The sequence below is a fragment of the Chelmon rostratus genome, chromosome 2 (assembly GCF_017976325.1).
Source record: "Chelmon rostratus isolate fCheRos1 chromosome 2, fCheRos1.pri, whole genome shotgun sequence".
Taxonomy (NCBI): domain Eukaryota; kingdom Metazoa; phylum Chordata; class Actinopteri; order Chaetodontiformes; family Chaetodontidae; genus Chelmon; species Chelmon rostratus.
In genome coordinates this window covers 8,793,831-8,811,046 of record NC_055659.1, presented here as the reverse complement: position 1 = coordinate 8,811,046, position 17,216 = coordinate 8,793,831, and the positions used below count along the sequence as shown (strand labels likewise).

General features: G+C 41.4%; 3 protein-coding genes across 4 annotated transcripts; 1 reads left to right on the top strand and 2 right to left on the bottom strand.

The window, feature by feature from the left end:
* Nucleotides 1-4,869, top strand: LOC121621562. The gene is made up of 6 exons (XM_041958044.1): nucleotides 1-274; nucleotides 1,037-1,659; nucleotides 1,823-1,933; nucleotides 2,231-2,292; nucleotides 3,562-3,822; nucleotides 3,940-4,869. The coding sequence occupies exons 2-6, from the start codon at nucleotides 1,047-1,049 to the stop codon at nucleotides 3,976-3,978; spliced, it is 1,086 nt and encodes a 361-aa protein (XP_041813978.1). The 5' UTR covers nucleotides 1-274; nucleotides 1,037-1,046; the 3' UTR covers nucleotides 3,979-4,869.
* A 2,524-nt stretch (nucleotides 4,870-7,393) lies between these two features.
* On the bottom strand, nucleotides 7,394-9,453 carry rplp2 (ribosomal protein, large P2). The gene is made up of 5 exons (XM_041954517.1): nucleotides 9,369-9,453; nucleotides 8,076-8,199; nucleotides 7,932-7,980; nucleotides 7,749-7,841; nucleotides 7,394-7,514 (listed from the first exon to the last, which is right to left on the bottom strand). The coding sequence occupies exons 2-5, from the start codon at nucleotides 8,196-8,198 to the stop codon at nucleotides 7,438-7,440; spliced, it is 342 nt and encodes a 113-aa protein (XP_041810451.1). The 5' UTR covers nucleotide 8,199; nucleotides 9,369-9,453; the 3' UTR covers nucleotides 7,394-7,437.
* A 4,294-nt stretch (nucleotides 9,454-13,747) lies between these two features.
* Nucleotides 13,748-16,053, bottom strand: LOC121622634 (adenosine receptor A1). 2 transcript variants are annotated; one of them, XM_041959497.1, is made up of 3 exons: nucleotides 16,045-16,053; nucleotides 15,323-15,645; nucleotides 13,748-14,384 (listed from the first exon to the last, which is right to left on the bottom strand). In XM_041959497.1, exons 1-3 carry the CDS (start codon nucleotides 16,051-16,053, stop codon nucleotides 13,748-13,750), a joined length of 969 nt encoding a protein of 322 aa, XP_041815431.1. The 2 variants fall into 2 exon arrangements, with proteins under 2 accessions (XP_041815431.1, XP_041815423.1); XM_041959489.1 differs by lacking the exon at nucleotides 16,045-16,053 and having other exon boundaries at nucleotides 15,323-15,678.
* Nucleotides 16,054-17,216: the final 1,163 nt, after the last annotated feature.

Below are 17,216 nucleotides of genomic sequence, written 5' to 3'. Positions count from 1 at the left end.
GGACTAGAACCGAGAGCGGCGCTGAAACCGTAAACAAGCGGGGCCCCGCCGCCTCCGGAGACCAGGAAGACGGATCCGTCCCGCCCTCCGCCCCCGTGAGGATGACGATAGGTGGCTGCAGGTGAGAGAGGAGGGCAGAGACGTGTCCCGACCTGGGTGGAGTATGCGTGTAAAGACGCACTTCGGAGAGTCCCTTCATTAGAAAGAGACAGTCAGTCGCACTCAGGAACTACAGGACCCTGATCAGGATCTGTGCTGGGAGTCTGGAGACGAGGTGAGTTTCAGAGACTCTCACTGTAACAGCTGTCTTTCTGCTCCACATAATGAACATTTTACACAGGTATGTGCCACAGTTAACAAGTATTTCTGCGTAGTTGTCGTTTAAAGCTCAATCAATCAAACAATTGATCAGTTAGTAAGTTCATCGTAAATAAATTGGCAGCTGTTTTAGTAACTGACAAATTGTTCTAGTCATTTTTAAAGCAAGTATTCGGTGGCTTCAGCTTCATGGTTTCCAAACTCTGCTGCGATAATAAACTAATTAGGTCTGAAGTTTGGACTGATCAAACAACGTGTTCGTCTGACTAAGTCAACATTAGCTGTAGAGCTTTGTGGTGTGTTTTTCACAGTTTAAAAAAAAAAAAAAAGATCAATTGAATGGTCAAGAGGATAATCATTAGTTGCGACCTCAACGCAGCTGATGATTACTTTCATCCTCGATTAACCTGCACAGTAATTTCTTGATTGATTGATTGCGACCATCACTCCAAAACCCAAAGATATTCAGTTCATTATCACGTGAGACAACACAAGCAGCAAATCCTCACAATTTCTCTGCTTTTTTGCTTAAAAAAACGTCTCTTAAAACAATTTTTCTGCCGATTGACAAATCAACTAATCATTCTAGCAATGAAGCCTTCGTCCCAAAAGCTCATTGTGTGCTTGGACTGTAAGTCATTTCTGACCGGAAGTGGCAGAGATTTGGCGCAAAACAGTCCTCTAACCTTCTGTATGCGTGGTTTTCTCTTCCTTATAGTCGTCCCACCATGGAAGCACAAACAGAAAATCAGCGGCCGAACAACGGCCAGCTGATTTCTGTTCCTCACAAGGACACGATCCGTCTGCTGGAGGTGTACGTCAAGCGCAGCCTCAGCCTGAATGACGGGACGCTGGGAGATAAGAGGACTCGGAGGAAAGAAAAGTGGGTGACGATGCCGAGAAAGCAAAGGCGACATTCCAGCGACCCTTCCCTTCACTTGGCCGAGGGATTAAACGACGAGGAAATCGGCACGTTCGCACCTGTGGTCGAGCCCCCCGCCAGCCAGCCCGCGACGCCTCACGAAGACTCGGAGAAACCCGGCAAAAAGTCAAAGAAGAGCAAGAAGCCCTCGTTTTGGAAAAACCTCTTTGGCATTTTCAATCGGAAGAGTAGCGAGGAGGAGGAGGACAGTCCATCGGAGATCCCGGAGATCTCCCAAGCAGAGAAGGTCTCTGACTCTGCGACCACCTGCCTGCCAACAACCCCAGTTACTCTACAGAAGAGAAAGTCCATGAAAAGAAAAAACATGAAAAGGAGGTTCTCCAAACGGCGGCTGTCTATGACTAAACTAAACAAACCTGGCAAAGATCTCAACCCTGCTGACATCACCCGAGTAGAAGGTAAGCTCCAGGATTAACTGGATAGATTAACTCCACTTGTGTGACATAAATCATGCCAAATAACGTGATTCACTGTTAATGTAGGCGCGATTAGTGGAAATCTAGGTCAAAATGCTTTCACTGCAGAAGCGCCTTTACAAACAAGTGATTTTTTGCTTTGCAGCCGTCATCAGCGTGGAGCCGACGTACGCCTACTATGAGAAGGTGTCAGAGGAACTGGAGAGGATCGTCCACGAGGTTAAAGAGAAAGAGGAAGTCGAACCCCTCTCTCATGGTGAGAAACTGCTGAACTGAACGTGTGAAAGTGCCGAGTTCATGGCGGCGTTTAATGCCTCGAAGAGCATTTTTAAATGGACAGAAATCTGGTGGTAAAACCGAAACAGTCCATTCAATACGCGCCGGAGGATAAACGGCGTCTGTCTCTGCCAAATGCAGTTTGTCGAAAACTCAAAGATGAGCTTAACATCCACTCATGTTTAATTGCTGTAAGTGTTCTGCTAAAACTGATCATGAGTGTCAAGAGTTGTTCAGCACTTTGGTTACACTTCCCCCTGCTTCTGTTTCATCTCAGAGGAGGTCATCAACAGGATCATTGCTTTGACAAAGGAGCAGGGTGACGCCATAGACGACAAGGTTGGTACTCGTCCTGCGTAGCATTCAACAGATTTACGGGATCATTGCTTTAAATGCTTCAGACGGAGTCCAGTTATTCATAAGATTATGCTTTTGGTTCATATCAATATTCAGATCAAGGTAACGTATGAAGTACGTTTGTAATAATCAGCTGCTTCAACAGAAACTAAGACACACCAATAAACTATAAAAAGTTTTAAAGGTCGGGATAATAAAAAGTACAAGCTCCATGACATGACTTCATGTTGGAAGGAAAAGCTGTCCCTTCATACAGCTGTATATCGCCGCTCTGTGATATTCACCAAGCTATTAATTGGTTTTCTGCTGCATCAGCTTTTCCTTCTTCACCTCTGCACGTGTTACGTAATGCGTTCTGTTTCCCAGAAAGCCTCAGAGACGGGGGTGTGTAACAGCGATAACAATAGTGAAAGTGCATTAAGAGCCAGAAAGGAGGGGGCTGAGGTAGAGAGTCATGAGATCTGCTATGCAAAACGCAGCACGTCATGAGACTGCTGTGCATTCAGGTCTGTTTTCTGCTAAATATGGTCGTACAGCTGTAGGGCCGCCACAGCTGGTCTGCCAATCAGTCGGCTGAGTGACAGAAAGTTCATCTGCTGCTGTTTTGATTCGGATTGTTTAAACATTTAAGTCATTTTTCAAGCAAAAAAAAAAAAAAAAAGCCAGATGTTTCATTGTTGCAGCTTCTTAAATGTGAGGATCTGCTGCTTTAAAACAGACAAAACGGCTACTTCATGACATCATGTTGTGCTTTGGTTAATTGCGATGGGCGTTTTTCAACATTTCTGTCCGTTTTTAAGGCCAATCGATTAATTGATGAGACGTTTGACCAGTTACCTGCTGGAATAAGAAACATATAGAAATGTATTTTACCACACCCTGGATTTTAGCAGTGTTATTCAAGCTGTTATGCTATATTTGTCCTTTTGCAGATGAACTAACTGATTTGCTGATGAATCAAAGTCAGAGACAAACCTTCCAGTTTAACACTCAGTCAATTTATTTCTCCTGTTAAACCTATGTGGTCAAAAACTCTTTACTTTCCAGGCAGAACACCTGATTAGACCTGATTGCATCTTATTTATAAAGCACTAATTAACCCATTAAGACCTGATGCACCATCTGTAAACCTCTAACTCAAATCAGTTACATGTTGCCTCCCACACCATGAGTGTTTAGTAACAGTAAAATGGCAGATAGGTCAAAGTAAAGTGTATTTACTGACAGTCTTCCTCTCTTTATCTCCCCCAGCTGAAGGATAACCCCACCCTGAACAACTTCTTCCAGCGGATGTCGTACTCCTCCTTCCAGAAGTTGGCTGATGAGTATCTGGAGAAAGAAACGTCGCCGAGCCACAATCCTCCCAATGTCCTACCGACAGCGCCAGAGCTGGTCAAGCTGGCCTTCACGTACGACTTCACAGCCCAGATAGCCAGGCTGTCCAAACAGAATGTAGGTCACATCACTGGCCTGGGGAACCGCTACCTGCAGGACCGATTTGAATACAAACAGGTAAGAATTAGACCTGTTGAAAAGAGATAAAACAGAGGAGAACAGGAAACATTAGATATGCACACATTATTTAAATATATGTACCGCAACGTATGAACTCTTTTTTTGCTTTTACAGGCGTGTACAGATCATCCGCTGTCTGACAGCGACGACTGAGAGGACGCCATGCAGAAGCAAAACCATCACTGCAAGAGAAACGTTTACTGCTCAACTTCTCTCAGCCACACAGACGTGGTTCAGGATGTGTGGCAAGCATGAATTCCCCTTTTTTTTAACAATGCAATGGACTACCTAAAACAAATGTTAAGCTTGTGTCCGACAAATTGTTGCCGATTTCATGAGAGTTTTACAGTTTTGTGACGGATGCTTGTGTAATTCTGCTGCAGCAGGATGTTTGCAGGAAAACCAGCTGAATGGCTTTGGTTGATTTGAGTGTGTGTTTTTCTCAGTGTTGACCGGTTTTTGCAATATTTCCAAATGACACGCAGGTGATTTGTCAGGTGACACTATGCAGTAAATGTGATGCTCTTTTTACAAATCCGCCATTGAATTCAATACTTTCTGTACGCTGATTTCTCATACAAAAGAGCAAGGCAATAACTTTTTATTTATATAAGCTAGACAACTCTGTGCAATAGTTTTTTTTTTTGTTTGTTTTTTTACATTTCTAAGATTTCAATATTAGCAAAACCTTATGTACAAGTTCAGTGTGTCAGATTTAGTGCCATCTAGCAGTGAGGTTGCAGCAACGGACTGAATACCCCTCGCCTCACCCTCAAAAACCATCAAAGGCCCTCTCTAGAACCAGTGCTTGGTTTGTCCATTCTGGGCTACTGTACAAACATGGCGGCGGAACATGGCGGATCTGCTCCCTCTGTGAAAACATACTCAGGAATATTCTGTTCCACTTCTGCCAACAGATCCACCTAAATGCAACACACTGGACCTTTAATGGAAGCTAAACTCAAATGTGTCATGATTGCTTTGTTTGTCGATATGAATGCTGGCATTCATACTACACACTCAAATTAAAGATACTTAATTTATTAATGCTCACATTTGCATCGTTTTTGTTTGTTTGTTTGTTTGTTTGTTTGGGACATTATGGACCATACATCACGGTCAGGCTATAGTCTGTTGCAGCTGAACTTATGTCTTCCTAACTTTGCTAATCATCAAGCACAAACACTTATATTCCAAGAAAAGCACTCCTCCTCCTCCTCTACTAGCAGAGAAGGCGAAACAAAATGAGTAACGTCAAACAGCTGAAGATAAATACTGAAGCTGTGTTTGGATGTGAGTCCCCTTTTCCTTATAGCTGCTGTGTTGCAGAGCTCGAGGGCAGTGTTTCCCCTGCCCTGCTGTCATTGCTTTGACAAAGCATCAGGGTGACGCCATAGACGACGAGCTTGGCATTCATCCTGTGTAGCATTCAATAGTTTAAATGCTTCAGACGGGTCCAGTCACTCACGAGATTATGCTTTTAGTTCATTTTTAAGATACTCAGATCAAGGTAACGTATGAAGTATGTCTCTAATAAACAGCTGCTTCAACAGAAACTAAGACACACCAATAAACCATAAAAAGTTTTAAAGGTCGGGATAATAAAAGTTCTAGCTCCATGACATGACAGAGTTTGATCCCCGCAAGGATCATAAAATACATTTTGAAGGCTTGTAAAAAGATAGGAATGATGTTTGTTCACTGGATAATTTTACGTCGTCCGTCTAATAAAAATCCCTCTCTGGTGGAACAGGTAACCACCAAACAGGTGTTTTTGGAGCATTCCACAGCCTACCCAGTCTTTTGTTGCTCCTGTCCCAACTTGTTTGAAACGTGTTGCTGAATCAAACTCAGAATAAGCAGATATTTACAAAAATCAATGAAGTTTGAATATATTGTCTTTGCGCTCTTTTCAGTTGAGATTATGTCAAAAAGGATGAGCAAAAAATCACATTCTGTTTTCAGTTGACTTTGTACAAAGTGTCCAAACTTTTTTGGAATTGGACTTGTATGAAGCTCGTTGTGGAAAGGTTGAGGAATGAGAACGACCTTGATTCTGCCACACCTCAGAAGTCTGACTTCATAAAATCTGAAGTGCAAAGACAACTCCCTGCAGCGCTGGAGGGTGCATTTTGAAGAATTATATTCCTGCGATAACCGACACTGAAATGTAATGTAATAACTGCAGCTATCGCATGCACAGTGTGGGCTGATCGGCTGAACGTCTATAACAGATGTGTTTGTGTGTTTTCAGCGTCTGTGATAGATTCCCAGCTGCCGGGTGATTACGAGATGGAATGCGACAGTCTGTCAGGTACGTGGTTAAAGCATGCAGTGATGGCTCCCACCCGAGGAACAGGTTCCCCCGCAGGCAGGAGACCTTTCAAACAAACCGGACCACCTTCATACCCAACCAGGACCAATTTTCGTGCATGCAGCAGCACGGTTCTACACATGTACTCACATGCACCAGAGAAAAGATGAGCAGAAGGAAGTACAGAATAAGCTGAGTAAAGACAGCAGTGCCGTGACCCCTCCTGGTTTACTACCATGTACCGAGTTCTGATGAGAACTTAAAACATTAAAGGTGACCATCAGGTACGACACAAACAGGACATGCAAGGGAGCAGGTAGTGGAAAACTTCTGGCCACATTTCCTCCCAAGATTACAAAATACTAGGCAAGTGCAGTGACTCAATAAGATCAAAACTGGGTCAAAATTAAATAACAAAAGATGAATTGTGATGTGACTTATGACACATCTCACATTTAGTGTCATCGGTCTATTTCATAACAGGCTTAGCTCGTCCCAGCTGGTAAAGTACAGGTGTAATTAATAACACTGACAGCGCTGCAGCACTGAGGTGTTGCTGCCTGCACGTTACCAGGCCCCTGCTTCTGGACTGCAGCATTATTGTTATTAGTGACACCTGTGTTTGGCACGCCTCAGTAATCCTCAGTAACCTCACAAACACTTAAACTCTGTCAAGTCTGTTGTTTTTTTTTAAGGCCTGGTAATAAGAATGTAAAAGTTGTGAAATGTCTGACCACAAAAGTTAGAGCCACAATTCCTGATAAAAAATATATATATATATATTTCTTAGCTGACCATTAGTTTAAATAAAGGTTTTACTGCTACTGATGTAAAACAAAGTCAAGTACAAAACATTAACATTAGTCATTAAATACATGTGATGACAACTAAAACTGTCAAAGTAAAAACATGGCAGCAGGTTTCACTCCTGTTCTGAGCTGTGGTGGTGGGGCCACCTTTGTGTTTACAGTTGGATCATGGCTTGTCTCTTTAAGCCAGAGTCATTATGTGGTTTCAGATCTGGCCAGCAGCAGGCCAGACTGACCACATGCAGGGTCTGGATTGCCTAATGATGACGGGTTGCTCAGTCCAGACTATTTTTAGCAGGCAACAAAATAGCTTTCAACATCGAGCCTTGAAAGCCAGACAATTTATTTCTAGAGTGCTTAACAGCAATGTCTATGGGAATAATTACCATAATGGCAGCTATTTTAAACCAATTAAAAAGGACGAAAAGACAACTGGATGCGTGTAAACCTTTTACATTTTTATTGCTTTTTAAACACAGAGAAGGTAGATTAATCAAAGAGACCGAAGCCCATATCTTCGTCTGACTCTTCTGATTCCTCTTTCTTCTCTTCCTTTTTCTCTTCCGCTAGAAATGAGACGGACAAAGACAACATTCAATACTACGGACAGAAGTCAGCAAGAATATTTAGCAGCAGTGACATCTAATACAGGACTGTTAAATGCAACTACAGATTGATTTGAGAGGGCATCAGAGTATTTGTATTGCTATCCAAATACAATATGATACTTAAAGCAGTTATACAGAAACTGAAAACATCCATTTATTAATTTAAGTTAAGAATAAGATGTATACACATACCAGCAGCAGGCGCAGCCCCAGCGGCTCCACCAGCAGCAGCAGCAGGAGCTGCCGCAGCACCACCTGCTGGTACGGAGGCTAACTTAGAAAGGCCTGTGGAAAAGGAAAGAAATGCAATTTTTAGTCACATTCCATGTTGGAATTCTTGAAATCTTCAACACGTGTTCACTGATAAGCCTTTACCTGAGTTCATGACTTCATTGATGTCTTTCCCGCTCAGCTCACTAATGACCTGCAGAGAAATATGAGATTTCACTTCAGCCACAGAGCCCTTTCAGTTCAGATGATTTTTGTACCTTCATAAAATACTGTTGATAAATTGATTACCTTGTTTAAGCGTTCGTCATCGGCCTCAATTCCCACACTGCCCAAGATGGCTTTGATGTCCTTTGCAGTGGGGCTGGTGTTTCCACCAAGCACAGCCAGGAGGTAAGCGGCCACGTAACGCATTCTGTATTGACAGGATAGACACAAAATGACTGATGAATAATTTGCGCACGACTCTGGAAATTATGCAATACTGACGTCAAGTCTGGGTGAGTGAAATAACAAAGCAGCACCTTGCCTCAACTTGTGTGCATGCAAGTTAAAATGCATCAAAAATAACAAAACACTTGCTGTTGCTGATTTTACTGACATCTTGCACAGCCAATTCCATCGTTTTGAATTGATGATTAGGAGTCATAAAATCAATCAGCCATAACTCTTAATAATTGATTGATTATTGATGGATAATCTGGAATATAAAATGCATAAAGATGGCAAAAAATGTTCATCCTCAATTTCGCAAAGCCAAAGTTGAGAACTCAGAATGCTCATTTATATATTCAGTTTACTAACCAAAAAAAGATTAAGAAAACCAAAATATTCACACTTAAAATATTTGACTATTCACTTCAGCTCTAATTGTGGTATCATGTATGACAGCAGCGATAATCATGTTTGACAAAATGCTGTATTATGCTTAAACTAGTATGGATTTATTTTCTAAGGGCCCAAATGTAGGCCAGTTGTATCCTGTTATTCAGAAATTGTGCAGTACTTATAATCACCACTAGGAGGCTGAAACGCATGCCTTCCTTGACTGACAGGTATATTTTTGACTGAGCCGTGTCATGTAACGAAACGTGCTAAGAACATGAAGTAAACACTGCTAAGTACACATGAAATAACAGTAGTTACTTCAGAATAACCTAATTGACCTGAATATTCAAGTTGGCTTACAATGAGTCAGTCAGTATGCTTGGGAGGAGCCCGTTTTGACGTTAGCGTTAGCTCTAGTTTTCCGTTTATTTAAACTCTGCTTGGATTCCAATCACACACAGAAATTAAGACAAAGGCCGGTGTTCATAGTTTGCATTTCACCGTTTAGAGCTGAACTACATGTTTCTCCAGCAGTGTCACACCAGATTGGTGATATATGTGATTCAGAGCTGGAGACAGCATGGCGCCCAATGTTTTCCTATAACCGTTCTCCATTTCTCACAGTGGCTTCTACTCCAACAACGCCACAGTTTATCAGTATATAAAAACAACCGTCGAGAAGGTGTCACGATGAAAACACAGCCAGACATGAGCGAATCGAGAAACGCAGTTTATATTTTTCAAATTTTGACTTACTTTTAAGTCTGAACAGACACGAAACGTCGGTCACGCTAAGAAATCCGGAAGAGAGAAAGAGGCGGAACCGGAACTTGTAGAAGAGTGGAATGCGTCGTCGTCATTGGTCCATTAGGGATGACAGACAGGCACGTCAGCATATCAATAAACAACTGTATCGTGAATGAAAGACATCTGTCACACCTATACCATGAACTACTACCAGTGTGTCTGCAGCTTATCTTACAATTCTTTGGTATTTACAGTACAATCAGCTTCTTTGAACCTTTGAAATGTGACGAACAACTGCATAAGTATTTATATCTTTTACTAAAGTAAAAATAGCAACACCTCAATTGAAAAATACTCCACTACAAGTAAAAGTCCTTCATAAATCATTTTGTTCTTTATATACTTGTGTAAAATGTAAATACACATTTTAAAATATTTAGACTCATGAGACAGCAAAATTATTCATTTTCAGAATGTTGTGTTATCAGATTATTCTTACTTATTTGTTTCTGTAGAAGCATTTTAATGTTGTAGCTGCTAAAAATTGATATTATAGAACCATTTTGCTGGTTAATTTATAACCGTTAACGATTCATACCTTATGAATCGTTAAATCATCTGCATGTAAAATCTTAACTTTCAAAGTAACTGGTATCTAATATATTTTAAACAAATGTAATGGAGAAAAAGCTACAGTATGTCCTTCTAAAATGGAGGTGGAGTTTAGAACATAAATATTCAAGTTAAGTACAACTACCTCAAACTGTATAGTACTTGAGTAAACTAGTAGACAAGACTGATCTTATCAGCACCCAACCCCTCGAAACCTGAGTTCCCCTTAAATTGCTTCTGAAATGGTTTAAATTCATAACATATGCCAATATCACATAAAGAGAATAAAACAAGCAAAAATGTATTCATGTTGCAGTGTCATCAGCCTGAACAGAACATGTTAACTATTGAAATAAATAAATAAATAAAGGACAATGATCAGAGGGTGGAGATGCTCCAAATCTTGTGTGCAGTGTAATTTAGGACAGAACAATGACTCAGTAAACTGCAGACATTATTTATTTCCATTTTTTAGAAATCATTGATACATGACTGACTCTAGAGTTAAAGATGTAGCTATGAACTGGTTCTTCACTAAGCTTTTGTAAGATTATTCTGCCTCCATCACTGTAGAACACACACAAAAAGTGGTAATACAATCGAGTGGTCCACAATCCCAGTTCCAAAAAAGTAGGGACGCTGTGTGAAACATTAACAAAACAGTATGTGTATTTTTTTTCTTTGATATATACTCAATTGAAAACAGGACAAAGACAATATATTTAATGTTTTTCCCCGTCAACTTCATTGATTTTTGTAAATATCTTCTTATTCTAAATTTGATGCAACAACATGTTTCAAACAAGTTGGTACAGGACCAACAACAGACTGGGAAAGTTGTGGAACACTCCAAAAACACCTGTTTGGATCATTCCACAGGTAAACAGGTTGATTGGTAACAGGTGATAGTATCATGATTGGGTATGAAAGGAGCATCCTGGAAAGGCTCAGTCGTTCACAAGCGAGGATGGAGCGAGCTTCACCACATGATTGTGTAAAGGAGATTACCTGGGCTGCCTGGGCTCAGGAACACTTTGTAGCACTGCTGTCGGTCAACAGTTCATTTGCAAATGATTGCATCCTGTTTTTATTTTGCACAACGTTCCAACTGTTTTTGTAACCAGGCTTCTATGAACAACCTATAATTCAAAGAGCTCCTCCTGTTTCTGCTGGGTGAGGAGCCAGTTGAACAGAAAAGCCACCGAATCTGACACAAACTCTGCGATCTTCTTCACGTTGGTCACATACCATATTTTATAACCACATTCTCCCAGTAACATGAGGAGAAAAATGACCAAGACTCCAAGGAAGATGCGGTCCATATAAAAGTTTGCCTTTTCTTTAAAGGTCCACTGCTCCCACGGTAGTGCACGTCGGGCTTCACTGTATTTAGCAAAGTGTAGCAACATTTGGTGTTCGTCATCCAGACCTTCCTCTGGAGCCTCCAGGTCTTGGCCACCATCTGCTCCATCTGCGTCAGCCATTTTAAAGTGGTTTGATGCTGCAAGTGAAAGTTTCTTCAGTTATCTGATGATATTAAAATGATAACAGCATTAGAATTACAGGAAGCAGAGATAGCGTCTCTTCTTACGCTTCACAAATCCTCGTTGCAGCTATTTCCGGATGAATGTGAAGGGTCTTACCTCAAAGACGATTTGTTTGAGATGAAGATTAGACGCACACACAAAATAGAGACGCTGGGCTTTTTGTCTCCACGGCGGTGCTTGTGCCCCTCCACTATTCAGTAGGCCACCAGCTGCAGGAGTGCAATGGCAGTAAATGCCAGGTTGGCCCTGCAGCACCTACCTCACTAAGACGAGGGCTCGGGATTAGACCACACTCAGCAGTTTCAAATCCCTCAACAAGGATGAAGGTGACAGATGGGAAAATGCGTATTGATGTGAGGGAGGGACAGACAGAGATAGAGAGATACAGCGTGTTCACATGAAACTATTCAACCATGCAAGTCTCAGATGGTCACAGCATACCTGCCAGGTGAGTGTAAACAAATCTGAGAAAAAAAAACATCTCTGTGGATCTCAGTGCAATCTGTACACAAAACCCACATATCAAAGTGGCAAAAACATGCATGTTCTAAAGCCGATTAGACCTTATTTTCCTCATATATTAGGTTCTGTGCGTGGAAGCGGTGTGACATGGGCCGAAACTAGGCAGAAGTCAAACTGATGACAAAGCAGAACTGACACAGCTTTAGCTGAAGCTTTAGCTTTAGAGTCGGAATAAATCACTTCAGCATAATGCTCTGTGGGTAATTTGCTCAAATGCCTCAGAGCCTTTTCAACACTCTGCCACAGCTATTGAAATATGGCTCAAACTGACTGAATTAGCCGAAGAGGTGCCTGCATGCCGTGATAAGGACTAATGGCTGGATTGCTTTGATGTTGCCAGGCTTTTGTTCCATTTGCTTTAGTGACTTTATTGGTCATTTGCATTCCAGGCAGGGTCTTTTCACTTCTCTGTATATTGAATGGTTTTCCGTGAAGCATAAAATTTCTGAACACGCTGTACTCTCCATTGATCCTCACTCAGTAAATCTTTCCATTCTGACTCGTCTGCTTTTGTCCACATGACTACTCCAACATCCAATGTAAGCATTTGGAAATGAATTCTTTGTGCTCACTCTTATCTTGCTTTACGCCATTCCAGCAGCACGACTCTATGCGGCAATGTCAGTCGGTCTGTCTGTCGGTTCAACCACCTGAACACCCCCCCCCAATCTGCTGTCATGGTTTTAAGTGTTAGTTATATTTCCTGTTTTTCGTTGTATTTTTTATGTCATGTGTCATCTTTTGCTTCACTTCCTGTGTGTTCCCACCTTTGTGATACTTTGGTTTTGACCCTTACCTGCGTCACCCTCCTGTAAGTCTTTGTTTGTTGCCACTTTATTTAAACAAATTAACTGAGCTGTGCCAGCGATCCATTATTTTTGGTCTACACTTGGGTTCAATCTCTTGTTTCCTCTGTGACACCTTATGACAGCTGGCTGCTAAGATGTGAAAAACGTTAAAGGCCCTCTCTTGAGCCAGTTTTTAGCTTGTCCATTCTGGGTTACTGTAGAAACATGGCAGACTCAAAGGGACCTGCTTATTCTGCGGTAATAAAAAATAATTCTTAATTTCAGGTGATTGTACACTAATGAAAACATTTTTGTGAGTATTATATTCCATTCCTGCCAATACATGCCCCTGAATCCTACACACTGGATTTTTAACACTTGCAAAAACATGTTTAGTGCTAATTATCAAATGTGGAGATGTAAGATGCTAACATGCAGTTATAGTTTTATGTCCATGTCCAGCACATGGTAAAACAATAACTGCGTGTTAGCATTGTCTTTGTGAGCATGGTTGCATTCAGCTCAAAGCACCGCTGTGCCTGCATTCAGCCTCACAGCACTGCTGACATAGCTGTAGAGTCTTAGTCTTGTTTAAAATGTCATAAATGTGAAATAAGAACTGTAACATCAGCATCTTGACCGAAGGATGACCTTTATTCTCGTGAATTTACCAACAAGATTTTTGAACATGAAATGTTTGTATCACTTATTATGCTGACATTTATTATAATTCAATATGAATCATTTAAAAAGCATTAAGTTAAAACAAAACAATACAGGCTGATAATCATTTTTGTGTCTGTTCCTCAATGAAATGCTTTGCTGTGTCTGTGAAGGGGTTGATATTCCAAATGTCGTAAGATCCCATGATTGCTACTGCTACACTGAAAGCCATGAAGAGAGGCGTTTGCAGCCTTTGTTACAGGTTTACATCCACTTTCTCTGTCAGGGCTGGTGTGCTGGTGGGGCATGGAGTGGGCTCTGCAGGTTTGCATAACATGCAACGGCGAGCGATCTGGATCACCGTGACACGGAACCGCTTTATCCTGAATGCGTAAACCAGCGGGTTGACTGCTGAGTTCACATGGGACATGAAAATGCCTACGTACATGGCGAACTTGGGTACGTGGTAGTTTGGGCAGAAGAAGTTGATGCAGTTCATGATGTGTATTGGCAGCCAGCACACAGTAAAGAGGAAGACCACCAAGGCCAGTGATTTGGCCAGCTTCAGCTCCTTCCGATAGTACCTGTCTCCATCACAAGTGGCTTCAGCACGCCGGTTCAGCTGCCGCCGGATCACCCTGAAGATCTCCCCATACAGCGCGATCATTACGGACAGCGGTACCACCACCCAGCCGAAGAAATTGAAGTACACCATGTAGTCCATCCTCATGACGGTGGTGAATTCACACACAATGTCGCTGGAAATGTTGAGGTTTCTCTGATCAGCGCGGTTATTCCATCCGATCATTGGAACCAGTCCAGTGAGGAAGGAGAGGATCCAGCACAGACAAACTCCCACATATGCTCTCCTCTGGGTCACGATGGTGCTGTACCTGAGCAGGGATATTGATAATGGAGACAGGTTTTTCAATCACCTAAAAGCGCACATGCATACTACAGAGCTAGTATTTCTTTGAACACATGCCAGTCCATAGTTTAGCATTCAGGAGCGTGTTTCTCAGCTTTTGAGATCAGGATCCAACTGGTAAACAAAAGGTAGAATGGGCAACTGCCAAAATCCCTTAACAAACTGTATCTGTGTCAGTTACAGTTTTTCAGCTGAGAGGGACATTTTAATCAGCTTAAAAGCCTTTGATGTCCAACCCATTGATTTACATTAAACCAGGCAACGATATATGGTGGCACCACGTCAGACATCAACTCTGAGAACCACCTCCCCTTGATTGACTCTCTGAGGCCAAAAGCAAACATTTAGCTCTCTGATGCTAAAAGCAATAAAAAAGTAGGACCGGAGATTAATGCTCCTACTCCTTTAATTATGTGTTCTTCTAATAGTATTCTTGGGGCAGCTTTCGAAAGCAGGATCATCAGAGAATTAAGGGGTTTTGCTGTTTGAGGAGGATGTTTGTGAGAGGACAGCCAAGACAATTTCGATTGATGCGTGCTGTGTAATGTGGTATCAGTTCCCCTGAAATCAGGCTGAGGAATAAATAGCATTTATATCAGTGACATATTTTAGAGTCGGAATATTTGAATCATAGTTTATTTTTAGCAAAACAGCTGCAATGGACTGGAACAGGCAATTACATCTCCTTCCTCTCACTTATGAATTTTTTATTGTTCTTACTGGAAACAGTTACTCTGATACTGTAGTACTTTTAAACACAGCGTCATCACAACATTCATCATCCAGCACAATCTATAATTAATCTCTACTTTCCTTTAATCAGTTTGTGTCTAAAACCTGAAGGACCAAATCACACCTTTCAGAGGAAAAGTGCATCCAGCTGCTTTTACGGCAGTTCCTCACCTGGTGGGAATCTTGACTCGCAGGTATCGGTCGATGGCGATAGCTAGCAGCGAGAGGATGGAGCTCTGGGTGATGATGAGCAGCAGGCAGGAGAGGAAGAGGCAGGTGTAGAACTGAGTGTTAAACCCCAGACTGATGATGATAGCCAGAGGGATGACCAGAACCCCCACGGCTATGTCAGCCACGGCCAGCGACACGATGAAGCAGAAGGTGGTGTTGCGGAGAGCCCGGTTCACACACACAGCCAGCACCACCAGCACGTTCCCCAGCACAGAGGCCAGCGCAATGGCTGTCTCAATGGAGATGTACATCATGTCCACATGCTCCCGAGGCTTGATTCCAGGAGAGGAAGACATTTTTACTATTCACAGATGTTGCTTACCTTCACTCAGATTGTTAAAAAATGAAAATGGGTTCTTGAAACTTCTGGCCTCCACTTTGTTGTTCAGCAAAAACATCTTCTGCTGTGTTTGTTCTCTACCTGACAGGACTCCTACTACTTTTTCTCTTTGCCACATTTACCCAATAAGTGGCCCTTGTGCTCATGAAGGGACGTTGGACTGTTAATCCTCAGCATGTTGTTCAAGCTCTGCACAGGATTGGATGCCAGTGCATCACCACTCTTCTACATCCTTTTTCTCTCTCTCTTACTCTCCCGAGTCATAAAATCGAGGGGAGGGACTTTGCTTCCTGCAGCATCCTGCAGCAATAGTTTTGCTCACATTAAGCATTTGTGTGAGTGTGAGTGTGTGTGTGTGTGTGTGTGTGGTTTTGTGAGGAACTGTGTAATAACTGTCAGGATGCACTTTGATAAGGCTATTAAACATAACAAGCTCTCCACTGAAGATAGATGTGTATTCTAGCTGATTTTATCTTATTACGAACGAATCCATATCAGCATGTGAGAGTATTGAACATGCAATGGCAAACATATGTTTGACAAATAGAATCAATACAGAATAGTTTGTCTGTCAGCTGCTCACTTATCTTAGTCAATTTTTATTAACCATAAAAGAAGGGGATCCTTGTCAAAATGCTTGTTTGTAATTTAAATGAATAGCAGTAAATATATTATATGTGTATGTGTAATATGTGTGATTATTAAGTGTAATTATGTGTAATTTTTACACTTAGGTTTTTCTGTGAATCAAAGAAATTTAACTTGTTACTTAGTTTGCTTTAGAGGTGCTGGTATGTTTCGATTTCTTTCCTTTGGACAGAGCTAAGCTAGCTGCTTCCCTTGTGCCCAGTCTTTATGCTAAGATAAGCTAATTTGCTAGCTGTAGCCTTATATTTGATGTAAGGATGTTAATCTTCTTATTAAACTCTCATCAAGAAAATAAGTACTTCCCAAAATGTAGAACTACTTTTAAAAAAAAAAAAAAAAAAAAATGTGTGTGTATATTCATAACACTAATTAAGGATATTTGTGCAAACCAGTAATATGAACATTTTATGACAGTGATGAATGTGGGATCCAGCTCTTTGCATTCAGCCTGTGTCATGTGGGCTTATTATTGTTAGATTTCATCTTCTTCAGTGTGGCTGAAGTGTCTTCCTGTCTTAACGATGACATAAACTGCGTGCACTCAATTTCCACTTTAATCATATGACATCAATACATGAGAGACATCGGGTTAATTGGAGTTATATAATGACAGACTCGTGGCGGTTGACCTCCAGTTCATCGCTTGTTCTATCTACTATTTTAATCCATCACCTGTCATTGATAAAATCATGTCAGCACAGGAATTTAACTCCTTTTAATTAGAAGTCTATCCATCTGCTGCAGAAACCTTTTTGTTCTTGTCATTTTTGTGCAGTTATGATATTTTATTTAAGAAGTGTTTCTAAAAGATAGTCGTTAAAATGTTTTTGTGCCACTTGCACAGTC

Coding starts and splice junctions, on each gene's coding strand:
- LOC121621562 (XM_041958044.1), top strand. CDS start 1,047: ATGGAAGCACAAACAGAAAATCAGCGGCCGAACAACGGCCAGCTGATT. Junction 2,293..3,561: donor GTGACGCCATAGACGACAAG/GTTGGTACTCGT, acceptor TATCTCCCCCAG/CTGAAGGATAACCCCACCCT. Junction 3,823..3,939: donor ACCGATTTGAATACAAACAG/GTAAGAATTAGA, acceptor TTGCTTTTACAG/GCGTGTACAGATCATCCGCT.
- rplp2 (XM_041954517.1), bottom strand. CDS start 8,198: ATGCGTTACGTGGCCGCTTACCTCCTGGCTGTGCTTGGTGGAAACACC. Junction 7,842..7,931: donor CAATGAAGTCATGAACTCAG/GTAAAGGCTTAT, acceptor CCTTTTCCACAG/GCCTTTCTAAGTTAGCCTCC. Junction 7,515..7,748: donor TGGGGCTGCGCCTGCTGCTG/GTATGTGTATAC, acceptor TCTCATTTCTAG/CGGAAGAGAAAAAGGAAGAG.
- LOC121622634 (XM_041959489.1), bottom strand. CDS start 15,678: ATGTCTTCCTCTCCTGGAATCAAGCCTCGGGAGCATGTGGACATGATG. Junction 14,385..15,322: donor CGAGTCAAGATTCCCACCAG/GTGAGGAACTGC, acceptor ATCCCTGCTCAG/GTACAGCACCATCGTGACCC.